The sequence below is a fragment of the Haliaeetus albicilla genome, chromosome 10, assembly GCF_947461875.1.
Source record: "Haliaeetus albicilla chromosome 10, bHalAlb1.1, whole genome shotgun sequence".
NCBI lineage: Eukaryota > Metazoa > Chordata > Aves > Accipitriformes > Accipitridae > Haliaeetus > Haliaeetus albicilla.
In genome coordinates, this window is record NC_091492.1 from 21,651,494 (window position 1) to 21,666,169 (window position 14,676).

Sequence of the window (14,676 nt, forward strand, 5' to 3'; positions counted from 1 at the left end):
ATTCACATTTAGCTAAGCTCTGAGGCAAATGCAATTGATGTGTATTCTAGCAAAGCAAAAGGTTAGATTCTTCATTACAAAATTAGCAGTAACAGCAGGGTGGGCCTGCCTCCAGTATGAACTGGCACATTGGCTGGGAGCCTGCAGGGTACCTTGTAGCTCTGAAAGCCCAAGCAGGCTGCCTGTCTCCCTGCTCTAATTACTCAAACTATATTCACTGTGAATATGACCCCAAGTCACTCGTTGTCTAAGGGATGCTGCCAGATGCTGGTAGCTTGATATTTGTCCTTTGGGGCCATCTCTGCTGCTAATGAATGGGATTACTAATGATGCTGTGGGCACCCTGGCATGTTTTTTGCTCTATTATATCTGCAAGCCACATGGAAAACTGCGGCCTGAAAGTATAGCCAGCTGACTCCTGCCTTTGCTTGTCTTTTTGGTTTTTTGAAGTTCTGGGATTACCGTCAGCCTCGGAAATACCTCAATATCCTTCCCTGCCAGGTTCCCGTCTGGAAGGCAAGATACACGGTGAGTGAGAAACTCCCACCAGCCCCGCTTGTGCTGTGAGAGCAAATGCAGAAAGGGACATTAAATAAAGAAAAGCTGCTGAAGGGCTTCTCACCAGTTCTACTGCTGGACATAATTAAGTTGATTTTAAAAATCCCTCTTAGTGCTTAAAAGGCCTAGAAAAGCAACATCCGTAATGGGGGGCACTCAGGAGAAGGAACGACTAGCAGTGTGAGATCCCAGTCTTGGGCATCATCCTCCTGGGGGGTGAAAACCCGGGTGCAGGTGGTTGGCTCTGGGAGCAGGAGGCTTAGAAAGTGGCTGCTGCTCTTGCTGTTCTTTTTTTCCACTCGGATCCAGTATGGGTACCTGTTGCACAGAGCAGTGCAGTGGTCATCTTCCCTCTCTGAGTGCCTCTTTTACTCCCAGTGTTTCCAAGTGTGCCACAGTGGGCTCTTACAGCATATCAAATCTAAGAACTGTTGCCTTTTATAGAGCAAGCACCCAGCCATGTGAAGCTAAGGCTCTTAACGTCAGCCATATCCGTTCTCTTCCCCAGACATCTGAATGTGGCTTGAAGCCAGTGCTGGGCCTTGAATCTTTGATCCTCTTTTCTTGTCCCCATGGTGGAGGATGTAGGACTGGGTTCCAGTGTTCCTCTGAGCGTCATGACCCTGAGCAGCTGCTGGGGCTCAATCCCCAGGTAGCAGTTCTTGCAGCTCTAGGCAATTGCAGTAAAGATCCCATGGGAGAAATCAAGGGTGGAATCCTTCCAGCCTCACAGCTGAAAAGTGAGGAAGCAGCAGAAAGAAATAGTTAAGTGAGCTGCCTTGAATATCTCGAAGTGTACTACATCTTTTCCCTTGTAAGATACAGGTTTTGCACAGCAATTGCCTTGCTCCACCCCCCTCTCCCCCCCCCCAGTTTTAGGCCTGGTTCTGTTTTGTGATGAGCTCCTTTAAAACCCACACGTTCTTGGTAGGAAAAGGAAAAAATTAGAGCATGATAACAGTGGCATGGGAGCATAACTCCCCAAGGCTAACTGGAAGGGTGTTTCTCTCTCAAGCCTTTCAGCAATGGGCTGGTGACAGTGATGGTCCCTCAGCTCCGTCGGGAGAACAGTCTCCTTCTCTGGAATGTCTTTGACTTGAACACGCCTGTCCACACTTTTGTGGGACATGATGACGTGGTGCTGGAGTTTCAGTGGAGGAAGCAGAAAGAAGGTGAGTTCAGGGCTGGATGTGCTCTCTCCCCTGCGCTGTGGCCATCAGCTAACCAGGGGTGTGGAGGCCTGGCTCCCGGCTGCACTGCTTATGCTATCACCATTTGACTCTTGCCTTTCCTTGGAGTAGCTCCTACCCACTTTCCTGCCTCCCCTCAAGCTACAGCTGGTTTATAGTTGGTTTATGGCACTGCCCACAGAAGCATTGCCCTGTTGTTTCCATGCTAACAAAGCAAATCCACCTAATGCTGAGTGGGTCAATGGTGACTCTTAATTGCTTCCACTGTCCTGTGAGTCTATTTTTAAATGGATCTTTCAAAATAAATTGTACAAACTATTAGATGGGTGCATGAGTGCAGACACCCTCCCCCTGCTCAGAGCTGCAGGCTAACCAGTTAACCCCTCACATCATTGCCTGGATCAGCAGCTGCCAGCATATCACAGACCACAGACCTTGCGAACCCACCTTATCTGTGTGCCCGCAAAGGCAGGGGAGGAAGAGTGTGGGATAGAGAGGCTGCTATTAGAGTTCAGTCCTGACTGAATTTTCCAGCGTAGGCAGCTAAATATAGGAGATTCCATATTAGAGGTTGGATAACCACACAGACCACAGCTTTGTTTCCAGCACCTCAGCTGCCATTGACAGAAAATGCATGTCTGGCTTTGGTGTCACTTGTGGTATGGCTTTGTAGTGCCGTGTAAAAGTTATGGTCCAACCCTCTGCCGCCAGCTGCTGGGGCAATTTAGTTAAGTCGCTGCCTTCTCTATACCTTGTTTTTCCTCTTTCAGAAAGAGGAGAGCAATATAGAACTGTGTTAGGATCTGGAGGCACAGTCTAAGACAGCTTGTGAATGAACATTCAACCAGGCTTGAACCACAGTTGTGTTGTCTTAGCTGAGTTAATAGATATATATCCAAGGACAGAAGTTGTGCTTGTCTCAAGCAACATAAATCAATCATACAAGCATTCCAAGTCTGCTTCAATGCAGAGACAACCACAATAGCACAAATCTCCTTCCATAGAGTCTGCTGTGCTGTATTTAGACAGCCCCTGTGCCTCAGCAGAGAGTTGTAAGAAGCAGCTGTGCAGCAGCAAATTTTTAAGTGTATAGCAGCTGTTTGACAAGGGAAACTTAAACTGTATCACAAGGCCTAAACATGGGCATAAATAAGTCTGTGTACCTTTATCTGTTGATAGATAGTATGTGGCTAGATATATTTCATTACAACCTGATCTTGTCTTGGCATCATCCAAGCCTTTCAGAAGGAAAAAGGGGGAGGGTAGAACCAGCTTCTCTTAGCTTAGAAATGTTTTAAAACATCTGCATCTTGAAACAGATATGATGAACTAAAAGATATTTTAACTTTACAGTTATCGTAAAAATAAATCTGTTTCTCAACTATATTATTTGTTCTATTTAAATAAGTATTGTAGTAGATCTTGTTAATTCCTTGTTGGAAAACTTGCATCACATTCATTATACTTACTTTGTGCTTTTCACCTCTAAATTGTACCCCATTTAGAGGTGTGGTAACAGTGGTGCAGGGAGGCATAAAGGCTGATGCACCTAGGTCAATTCAAAGCAGAAGAGGACTCACTCTGCCTTTCAGTTTAGTGCCTTATCCATTGGATCTCCCTCCTGGCTTGCTGAATCTGTTTACACTAAACACAGGGCTGAGAGAGTCTCTGTCTTCAGTGGGGTCTGTAAGTTGTTTCTCTCCTTTTTAGGTTCTAAAGACTACCAGCTGGTTACGTGGTCCCGTGATCAGACTCTGCGGATGTGGCGGATTGACTCTCAGCTGCAGAGGGTATGTAAGTACTTTTGCTCTTGAACTGTAGACAGTTTTCTTATAGGCTGGATTCACCTCCCTTTCCTTGTGCTCCCAGTCGCTCCTCTGGTATCCTAGAGCTGCCGACACAGCTGCAGCCAGCTTCTGCTTCACTTTCCTCTTCAGCCCCAGCCCAGAAACATCCCCAGGGAGACCTGTGATGAGGCTTCTCTGTGTCTGTGCCTCAAAAGCTTCTGTGGAAGTGCAAGGCCACTTTGTTGTATAACAGGAAGTGTAGAAGTCATTTGGGGAAGGTGGAGATCAGTTACAGCTTGCATTGCCTCTGAGGATGCCACCTCCATGGCTGCAAGACTGTATGACTCTTGGCCTTTTAGGTATCAGGTAAATGTAGGGATTGTGCCCTCCACTTCCTCCCCTTGTTTCCATTGCCTCTTAGCCTGGTGCAGGCAGTGTAAATCTTGTTTTGCTGTCTGGCAGCAGTTACAAATTGCTGATGCAATTACTAGAACAGCTATGCTGGGTCAGACCGGAGGTTCCTATGGCCACGATGGCCCACATTGCTCTGTCTCATCTTCGGCTGTGTATGTCTTGGAAGGGGATAAGAATGAGGCAAGAATGGAGTGATGTTTCTCTCAAATGCCCTGCCAGCCTCCTGCAGTTTGCAGCTTAGAGGCTCATTGAGTCTGGCATCCTTGTATTTGACGGAGCTTGATGAGTTTCACTTCCCTAGACTTGTTTTGTCTTTTCTTAGACCTGTCTAAATTTTTGTCATCTTAAACATCCTATCAACAAGGAGTTTCATGGCTTTTCTGCATGTTGTGTGGAAAAACAGCTCCTTTCATTTGTTTATTTTGCAACCTGCTAGTTTCTTTACATTGAAGATGAAATGAGCAGCCATCTTGTCTGTGCTGAATATTCTGTAGACCTCCCATCACATCCCTCCTCAGCTGCCTCCTTTTTTCAAGTCAAAAGGTCTTGATTTACTTCCTCCTTTGTACGAGAACTTTGATTGTCCTTTTGCCTTTCACATCCCTTTTTCAGTTCTACTGTATACTTCTTGGGATGGGGATCTGCACTTTGTTCTTTCCAAAGAATTCTCAGTACTCAGGTTTTTTTTTTAAATTGTCAGGCATAATTCCATGAAGACATCAGCTTAGCCTGGCCTCTATGTCTTGTTCCCTCAGTCAGCTTGAACTTGCCATTTTTTCCCCTATGTGCATTGCTTTATATTTATTTGAACTGAAGTTCATCTTTCATTTTAATACAGCTACTCCTGTAAGGTCCTTCTGTGATTGCTTGCAGTCAGCCACTCTCGTTACTACCCTGAAAAACTTGGTGGCATCAGCAAACCTGGTCATGTCGCTATTCGCCTCCTATTCCAGGTTTTTAATGAATATGTTGAGAAGCATGTGTCCCAGCACAGATCCTGCAGGAATCCTGCAGGTCTGTAACAAACTTCCTCTATGAAAAATGACCCTTTACTGCTACCTAATATATCTGCAAATATTTTATTTCTTTCTTGTCTTTAAATCAGTTGTTCATCCATGTCAAAGCCTTTACTCTTCCTCTGCTGGCTCCCACTCTTTTGTCCTTGTCTTTGTCTGGATCAAACTACACACATGATGGCATGTTGCTGGTGACCAATGCTGTAATTTGCTACATTGCATCTTTATCCTTTCTCCTTCCTATATTTATTCTCTTCCATCTTCCCTGTTTTCTTGTGCTGAACTTAAAATACAAGTTTTCATGGTCTCTTTTTGGTGCAGGGCCTAGAACACTAAGTCCCCTAGTATGTACCTGGGTCTCTAGATCCTACTGGAGTGTAAATATCAAAAGCAGAAAGTGTGCTACTATTATATCTGATCTAAAAAATTAAACCAGTTTTGACAAATTAATTCAAGAAATTAAAGTCATGTCAGCTTTAGTTTTGATTTAAGTAAAACCTCTGTTACTTAGACTGGCCTTGTCAATTAAGTGGCTTTGTAAGTGAGCAGGAGATTTGGCCAGGCTGTCTGAGGTGACAGAGCTGAGTGTGCTGGAAAGTGGAAGATCACCTGTCTTTGTCACAGAAACAATGTGGAGGTCTTAGTCATGCCTGTTGCGTGGACAGACCTACCTTGTAAATCCAGCTCCCTGGGCAAATGAGTTGTTAGTGGTGGCTCTTTCCGCAGCTTGGTTTCTGTTGTGCAGCATGTGGGTATGTTTGTTCTTTTCAGCTGTGCGCTAACGATATCCTGGATGGAGTTGAGGACCTCATCGATGGGATTTCTCATCTGCCAGAGCCAGACAAGACCCTTCACCCCCAGGACTCGGAGCCCCAGCATAACTCTGGACATGGGGATGAGGAAGGTGAGACAAGTGATGGGTTATGGAATTTCAAACACCAGCTGTCTTTGTGTTGGGAAGAAGATGCATTTTGGCATAAGAAAGTAACATTGTAGGCAAAGCACAAACTGGTGCTGTTTCAAAGGTTAATGGATTCCACATCTGAGAGGAGGAAGAACACTAGGGGTTCCTCAGGATGGTCCTCCCAAGTTTTTTCTCCTCTAACATAATGATGCTAGCTGTAAAATGAAGCTCTTCCTTGTCACTAATACTATTTAATTGCATTCTCTTTAGGTCATAGTTGTGGCTTGCTGCCAAAAATAAGGCAATTGGAACATAAGTTCTGGCTCTTAAGAAGGTAGATTAGTTTATGCTGAGAGATGAGCCCACAGAAGGGGAGAGTGTGTGGGTAAGGCACTCTAACACAAGTTGCTTGCATCACACCTGGTACCCAAACATTTCTGCTGGGATCACTGTGTGAACTGACCTAACATGGAGATGTTTATTGATGTCTTCTCCCATCCATCAGAAGTGGTATGGAGAGAGCTTGTGAATTTTTGTTCAGGTATTGATGAGAGGTGGCTGAAGGCTGGCAGAGCAGAGGGGGAGGGATGGTATTTCCGACTTCTGAGTACCAGATGGGTGGATGGGAAAGGGTCAGAAGCTTTAACAGAAAGCATTGATTTGGCTTTGTGGAAGAGAAGGCGTACAGGGAAGGAATGTGAAGGAGGGTTTATGTGGTTAAGGCTCTGGCCAGGTTAAACATTCAGGGTGTTAATGTTTGAAGGGTATAAATACCAGAATAGAAGAGATTGCAGCAGCTGAGATCCATGGTGATGACATGCATGTGAAAAAGCTATCTAGATTTCTATATCTAATACTGAGGAAGAAGAATTGGGTGCTCCCATGTCTTTGTGTCAGCTTGGGTTTAAATTCACGGTTCCTTTCTGTACTGTAGCAGGGTGCTACAATGGATCCCCATGTGAGGGGCTTACAGGAAAGCGATTTGATTCTCCTGTTGACTTGCCAACAAACTGGAGAGAAAGGGAGGAAGTGGTCCAATATCTGTCCTTTTGAATAAAGGAGCCAGCTGTGAGGTCCCTTAGGGAAGGCATCTCCTCCTAACTGAAAGTTTCCTGCCCAGCAAATCCCAGTGAAGTTCCTCTCTGCCACCTGTCCTATGTGGCAGCAGAACAAGTTTCTAAAAGACGTCAGCACCTCTGTCTACATGAGGGTTTTATAATATGATAGAAAAAGCCCTGGCTATCTGTGTTCCCTATGAGCAGTAGTGCGGGGGAAGCACAGCCTCTCCTGCTGCAGCTGGGAGCATTAAGCGTTCTCATTCTGGCTGCCTGACCTCTCTTTTTCCACAGGAGAGAGTTAACTCTTTCACTGTCCCTGATGAGGTCACATTCATGTGTCCTATGTGGTTTCTGTGTGGGTCTGGCTTTGTGGTTCAGATTGGTAGGGTTTCCCTTGCCACCAAAGGGAATGAAAATGGCTTTTCTGTAGCAGGGTAGATTTTGCTGTAAATGCCATGACTGCAGGATCAATGCACAAGCAAGTCCCTAGGTAGGAATTTCAGTTCTTTCTAGCCTAAAAGCTGTTGTGGACTGTCGATGTTTCACCCTGGAGGTGGCTGCATTTCAGCTGCAAAGTCTGTGTTACGTTAGTAAAGCACTTTGGGGGGATCTTTGAAGAGAACAGCGCTCTGCAGGTAAATCAGAAAGCCCACCAGCTGTGTCTTCAGTGTACAGCTCTCCTCACTGGCTGCTGCCTATAAAGGATCTTTAGGAATCTAAGACAAATATGTGGGCTTTGGGAGGTTAGAAACTAATTGGAAGGGAATGGGAGAAGAAGACAAAGGGAGGGTACTGCCCATATTGGGAACCTCAGAGATGGCTTTTCAGTAAGCTATGTGGTGTCTTGAGCTAGAAATAATTATCTTCCCTGAGAGCTACTGATCTTCCTTTAATCCCCTTTTCAGCTCCCTTTTGTGAAGTATATCTAAGCACTATAATAAAATCTCAAACAGGAATGAGTAGCTAAGCATCCTACCTATCCAAATTCAGCAACCCACTGGGCAGCAGTAAAACGAGATATATTTGTCCCAGCAGCAAAGTCAGTAACTTTTAGGCAAATGCCTGTAAAAGAATAGCTTTTTTTGCATTTCTTGTCATTTATTTTTTTGCTAGGAATAGTCTGCAATGTGATATTGCAAGCTCAAGAATGACAGCTGAATAATCGAGACTTCCCTTGTGTCCTTAGAACAATCATCAAAAAATACATTTGTTCTTCTTAAGAAGTAGTGCCAGAGAGAAACACCCTTCCGAAGGAACTGCCCCTGCCCTAATGGGGGTGCATAGCAAGATACATGGCAAAAGCCAGGCACGACCACAGGCAGGGACCAGTTCTTCTGAAACTCAGTCAAGTTTGCTATCTTAACCATAATCCCTTGTGTCCTGCAGCTCTTGCCTGGCTGTTTAAATGTATTCTGGCCTTCAGGGGTTATTGTACTCCTGAAAACTGTTGGAACTGGACGGCTAGACTCAACATTTAGATGAGTTAAAGACCATTAAAACACTAGAGTGCTTTGCGATGTTAAATGCAAACGGCTGCTACAAATGAATTAAGCCTCTGCTAGGGCCAGAAATACCCTCTTCTCTCTCTCGAAGCCTTATTATGCTTTGGAAGCATTCCATGAAAGCCAAGAGCAGTGGGGTGTGAATCCCAAAGACCAGAGCTCCTCCTGGAGACTGCTTCGGCAGCAATTCATTCCTGCTGATCTGAGAGGCTCCAGTTCAGCTGTTTGTGACTCTGGCAGTACTGTGTAGGGAGGAGAAGGGGTCTCAAATGAGCAGAGACAGACCATTTAGGGCTATACAGAGTACAGGCAGCTTCTGTAAACTTCCTGGAAACCTATGTGCAGACAGGTTTATTTTTTTGAAGAGCGAGGCTCAGAAGCCTGCCTCTAAACAACAGCTGAGACCCTCCAGCTCACAGGTCTTTGCCAGGTAAAACTCAAACCTCCATGTGTCAGAAGAGCAGAGGAAAGCCTGCCGTCTTGGCTGCCTCCTGGCATTGCATGCCAAAAGTCTGTCTATTACAGCTTTTCTCAACCTGTTCTCCATCTTTCCTGTCAGCCTTAAAAGAAGATTTCCTGAATGACCCCCTGGTGGGAGAGAAAACGGACCAACTGGGACTGCCTCAAACACTGCAGCAGGAGTTTTCACTGATCAATGTGCAGATCCGAAATGTCAATGTGGAGGTAAAGAGTTTCCTTTTTCTGGCTTGTTAGGAGGGGATGTGGGCAGGCTGGCTCATCGGAGCCTTTAGAGGGGAACCTTCTTTGCTGCAGTGACTGCTCTCTGTAAACAAGGTTTATTTTGAGCCATAGAGATCCTCTTGGCCAGGGATGGTAGGAAAGAGGATAATCCTAGACACTGGGAGTGAGGGAGGTGTTTCAGCACAGTAAGTACACTGGCTGGTCCCGAGAAGGCTGGATGGTGTTCTTTTCTCTGCCTCGATGGCAGAGTGGAAACTGACTTGTTCCACTACATGCAGCTGATCTCATTTCAACTGTTTATGAACCCGATCTGCTGAGCCCTCCCTATGCTGCACTCACTCTCTCATTTTTGGCATCTCCCTTGCACGCCAAATACTCCTCTGTGCATGGAAGCTGGCTGGAGACACAGCACTGTGCTGGGATGGGAGGCTTGAGGCAGCTGCCTGTCTCCTTTCCCCACCCCTGTGGTTTCAGAGCTCACGACATGATCCTGATGTAGTTTTCTGAGACAGTGGTATGTGATCTTAGATGGTGCCCATTACTGCTGCACTGGGCCTTGAGCTCTCCATGGCCAAGTGAAGTGGGCTGGGGTGCAGTGGCTGTCGGGAGTAGAGCCTAATTCCTGACTGGCTGTGGTCTCCAGATGCTGGGATGCTGGATGGGCAGTCTGCTGGTGTGAGCTGAGTCTGTCCCCATCTGCCTGGGGTTTTTTGCTGTCACTGTGTTCACTACCCTTGGAAACAGCATGACTTCATCTTATGGGTGTGCAGAGGAATCAGCCCCTCAGCATAAACTTAAGCCACTATAAGTTTGAAAGTCTTTGGAGATCTAACTACAGAGCAATTGCTTTTCCTCACAGATGGATGCGGTGAGTCGTAGCTGTACAGTGTCAGTGCACTGTGGCAACCACAGAGTCAGGATGCTGGTGATGTTCCCTGTCCAGTACCCCAATAATGCTGCACCGTCCTTCCAGTTCATCAGCCCAACCTCGATCACTGCCTCCATGAAAGCAAAGCTGCTGAAGGTGTGTGTGGAGTATACACTGTCTTTATAAATATATAAATGCTGGACACTTGATGTCTAGATTACTGACACAATAAAACATCTGACCTTCCTTGAAGGCACACCACAGGTTGCTTTGAACTGATACATTGTGGAGCTCCTAGGGTGAGATTTTTGTTGGCCTTGCAGCCCAGTATTTGCCTTTCTCCACTGCTGCTTTTTAAACATGTGTTCTTCACTGCTACTCTATTCTGGTGTGATGTGTATTGCCTGAGGATCCCTAACATCCTTCTCACACAGTTGGCTCCAACACCATAATAGACAAAATGACCAGCTAAGCATCCAGCTGCAGAAAGATAATATTTTTGAGCTGGGATGTTGCCTCCTGCTCTCCTCCACAAACTTTTAAAAATGAGGGGACTTTTTACACAGGCCCTGCTAATTCCAGAGCAGGTGTTTGATCATCTGGTGTAAGCAGTTGTATTGCTGATGAAATCCCTTCCCCAGCAGCAAGTAGATGGATCAGTTTGGGTTCCTTCCTGAAAAAAAACTGATCCAATTTGCCACAAACTGCTATGAAACATATGGGCTACAGTAGTATAGAAGCCCAAATCCTGGCTCAGAGTGTGCTGAATCTAGGTGAACCCTTGGTGCTCTGATCAAAGCTCACAGTTGTTCCTCAAAGCAAACAGCACACCAGTGGGTCAGTGTGGCTCCAGTGGATGTTAGGTGTTGTCTTTGGCCTCTCTGGATCCTGGCATCTTAGCTGCTCTACAGACCAAAAAGGATGTGGGGAAGGTGTGGATGTAACCATGATTCAAGCTGCATCTTGTATGAATTCCAGATATTGAAAGACACTTCTCTGCAGAAAGTGAAGCGGAACCAGAGCTGCCTGGAGCCCTGCCTGCGTCAGCTGGTCTCCTGGCTGGAGTCTGTTGTGGTATGGAGAACCGCGTGGGCTTTCTGCCCTAGTTTGTTGTCTTCTCCCACATCCCACACTTATGACTCTGCAGTGAGAGTCCGGCCTCATTAGACATGTAAATAGACCCCTGTGACTGGCCATTACATTTGTGTAAGCACTTCTGGTTAATGTTGAAGAAAACTGAGCAGATGATTAGATGTGTTTGTTTCTGAAAATCAGGCCCTGAAGATTTGCTGCTTTGGGGAACTCTGCATGCTCACTGATATTGAGGTTAGCAGGAATGGCTGGGGGTTGGAGCTTCTTAGTGGTGCATGGTAGTTTCCCAGCTCAGAGAATATCTCATTGAGTGCCAGGGCATGGTTATCATCTGTGAGAGAAGATAAGAGGTCTCAGGGAGCTGATGGACTCATTCTTGTCTGAAAGGCAGTGGCAGATGTCTTTACGTCCTCAGTTCTAGTCAAAGATCCTGCTAGTCCTATTCTAGGGTCTTTGTTTTCTTCCCTTGAAAAAAAAAAAAAAAGCTGTGAAAGTCTGTTTTTTCTGAAGCCTTGTGCTGAGGTTTTGTAGGGATGATACTGCAGATAAATCCAAGTCACGCTCTGCCCTTAGCTGAGAGATCTGTGATACCTACTCAGCATCCCTGTGTCAGGTATTAGGTCTGTGTGTGGGTGATGTGTGTCAGAGTGGGAGATTTTATCATTCTGGAAAAGCTTGGAGAGTCTCCTCAGGTTTCCTTTCCAAGAGGTTTTGTTTATTCATCACAAATAAAGGGCTTTTTTTTACATGGAAAGGCTTAATTCTGTTTGATTTCAGCAATAATGTTGTAAAAGTGGGAACTTTCTCCATTGTATGGAAATCTGATGACTCAAGCCATGCACTGCTGCCTTTAAAGAATTCTTTAGACCTAAGCCATAGTACTCTTTATCCAAATAAATGCAGATTTCAGCCAAAATTCCTATGGATAGGCCTGAGGTCCCCCAGTATTTTGCACCACCTGCCTTCCTCACTTCAAGACTCCCAGCCTGCATTTGACCCCCTGCAGTTGTATGGCATTCCTATTTAAGGAGCCTTTGTCTCACTTGCATCATTGAGGTATCAGGTTTACCTCAACTCCCTGTCTTGAGATTCATATCCAGAGTCTGAAGGTCAGATTTTCTGTATAGTTTCCCACTGTTTCACCCTAAGTTAAGCTCTGTATTTCAACAAAGCTATGGTGGGAAAGAAGCCCTTTCCTCAAAGGTAAATGTGCTTGTAAGTGCCTTTGCAGCTAGAGCAATAACCATGCTCTGTGCTTGATCTGCTCTGGCTCAAAGAGCAAGCACCTTCCGTGAGGCTGCTTGGCCCTGCGATGCCTAGTGCTCCAGCTGGGTTTCCTTCCTGTGTGACTTCTTGGGTAACTTCTGTTTCAGAACCAAGAGGACAGCACGTCCAGCAATCCCTACGCTTTGTCAAACTCCGTAACACCCCCCTTGCCCACGTTCGCCCGGGTCTCCAATGCCTATGGCTCCTACCAGGACTCTAACATCCCATTTCCACGGACCTCTGGAGCCAGGTTCTGTGGTGCAGGTTAGCCCCATCGCTGATTATGTTACAACAGCTACCTGGGGAACGGTCCTTTCAATGCCTTGGGGAACAGTTGCCTCTGAACAAGATGAGGCTTTGGTCACTGCCGTGCAAGGGGTAGGAAATGGTATTAAAGTAGTGATGTTGTGATAAATTTACAGATAATGAGACTAGTTAGCAACTGTTTGTAGTTGGTGTTGCATGCGGGATTTTAGGATTTGGAAATCCAGGGATAGTTAAAGAGATGGCCTTTGGCTTGTGACATGTCAGAGGTATTGGCAGACCTGTCTTTTACAGAAGACTGGAAATAGCTATTTTCCTTGCCTAGTTCTCTCCTACCGGCATCAAATTGCTGGATGTATTCTGGTGCTCAGTCTTCACAAAATTCCTGTGATTTGGGGTTGAACTTACACCTTGCTGAAACCATATTCTTGTTACTAACCACTCTTTTCATATTTTTCACCCTTTCTGTTGTCCAAAATAGCTTTTACAAGGTCATTGGGAAACTTCTTCTAAGTGGGAGAGGGGGTACAATCACATCCAGGTTTCCAGGAGAGCGTACAGTGCAAAGACCATCCTTAAAAAACAGGTTATGCTCTGAGTAAGAGCTGTTAAGTTTCACTGAGCTGTTTCAGACGCAAGCATGCCTCCTCCAGACCTGACTGCATCCCAATTTGAGCATGTTTTGAAAGCTACTTTTCATACAGGCCTCACCAAATTCCCAGCAAAAGTAAAACAAAGTAGTATTGCGTTGAATAGGCTCAGTGAAACCTGCTAAGTCCTGAAACTCTTGCAAGAGTGGGCATCTGAAGACAGTTGAGATGTTAACAAATGGGATAAGGCTTGTGAGAGAGTGCTTTGAAACCCCCAGATGGCTGGGGTTATCCTTTTGAAGAGGAGAGTTGTACAAGCTGCAATGGTTTCTCTGCATAGCCAAACATCACCTCACTTGCCTCTGGAGTATCAGTGCTTGACAAGTGCTGGTGAAGAGTTAAAACATGAGTATGTGTTTGTTAATTTTGTTTTCCTGTCTTTTCTCTAACATCTGTAAGCCACTTGAGATGGTGCTTTTAAGACAATCATCTCAACAAAACATGCTCTTTAATGGGTTTGCAGGGAGTGGATTTGGGTTGAGAAAATGTGGTTGTCTACTTGTAGTTTAAAAACTCTCAGGGTAGTGGATGGGCGCTCAGCCCCTTGACTCTGATACCTTAAATGACTGGGTTTCCCTGTGTAATCCACCCCTGGGTAATCTGCTCCTCGTTGCATGATCTTTATGCCATGTCCTGTCTCTTCAGGCTACCTGGTGTATTTCACGAGACCCATGACCATGCACCGTGCAGTGTCCCCGACGGAGCCCACACCCAGGTGAGTACCCTAAGTCACATTTGAGGTGTGCTGCTGTCATGGGCAGGAAAGCAACAAGAGGATCAGATCCTGCACTGAAGCTACTGACCTCTAGTGTTAGCTGTGCCCTCGACACAGAGGGCCTGGTCCCTTCTATTACTGGCCCTTAGCAGAGACTCTTTCAAAACACCCGAAACATTGCTAGCAGCTTGGGTTAGTGGTGATGTCAGTGTGAGCCTCCAGGGCAATCTGGAGGGTGAAAGCTCCTGAAAGTGTATTCTCTTGTTTCTAGGTCCCTGTCAGCTTTATCAGCGTACCATAGTGGCCTCATTACTCCAATGAAGATCCGCACAGAGACTCCAGGCAATCTGCGTTTGTACAGTGGGAGTCCAACACGCAGTGAGAAAGAACAGGTCTCCATTAGCTCCTTCTACTACAAAGAGAGGGTAAGTACCAGACCAAAAAACCTTTCCTAACACTTCAGCTATTGTGATCTGTATTCCTTCCATATAGCTGTGAGCATTGCTAGTAAAAGAACCTTCATATTCCTCTTAAGAAGGCATCTTTTTCCAGGCAGCTCTGTAAAAATGTCAAATGGGTTTATCTCCTATTAGTAGCTTCTTTACTAATCCTCTCTAGCATTTGACCTGCTTATTTTGATATTTCTCTACACTGACCATCACAGCTTCCTTCAGTGCATTACACTGTGCA

General features: G+C 45.6%; 1 protein-coding gene across 4 annotated transcripts in view; it reads left to right on the plus strand.

The window, feature by feature from the left end:
• Positions 1–14,676, plus strand: part of WDR59 (WD repeat domain 59) — a 50,327-nt gene that overhangs the window by 15,877 nt on the left and 19,774 nt on the right. For 3 of the 4 annotated variants that reach the window (XM_069793790.1, XM_069793791.1, XM_069793792.1), the window contains exons 9-18: positions 451–528; positions 1,574–1,730; positions 3,459–3,538; positions 5,737–5,869; positions 8,989–9,113; positions 9,991–10,155; positions 10,978–11,073; positions 12,465–12,621; positions 13,917–13,986; positions 14,258–14,411. In XM_069793790.1, the coding sequence (XP_069649891.1) occupies positions 451–528; positions 1,574–1,730; positions 3,459–3,538; positions 5,737–5,869; positions 8,989–9,113; positions 9,991–10,155; positions 10,978–11,073; positions 12,465–12,621; positions 13,917–13,986; positions 14,258–14,411 (1,215 nt within the window). The remainder of the gene's footprint in view (positions 1–450; positions 529–1,573; positions 1,731–3,458; positions 3,539–5,736; positions 5,870–8,988; positions 9,114–9,990; positions 10,156–10,977; positions 11,074–12,464; positions 12,622–13,916; positions 13,987–14,257; positions 14,412–14,676) is intronic. The other variant, XR_011326554.1, reaches the window with a different exon arrangement.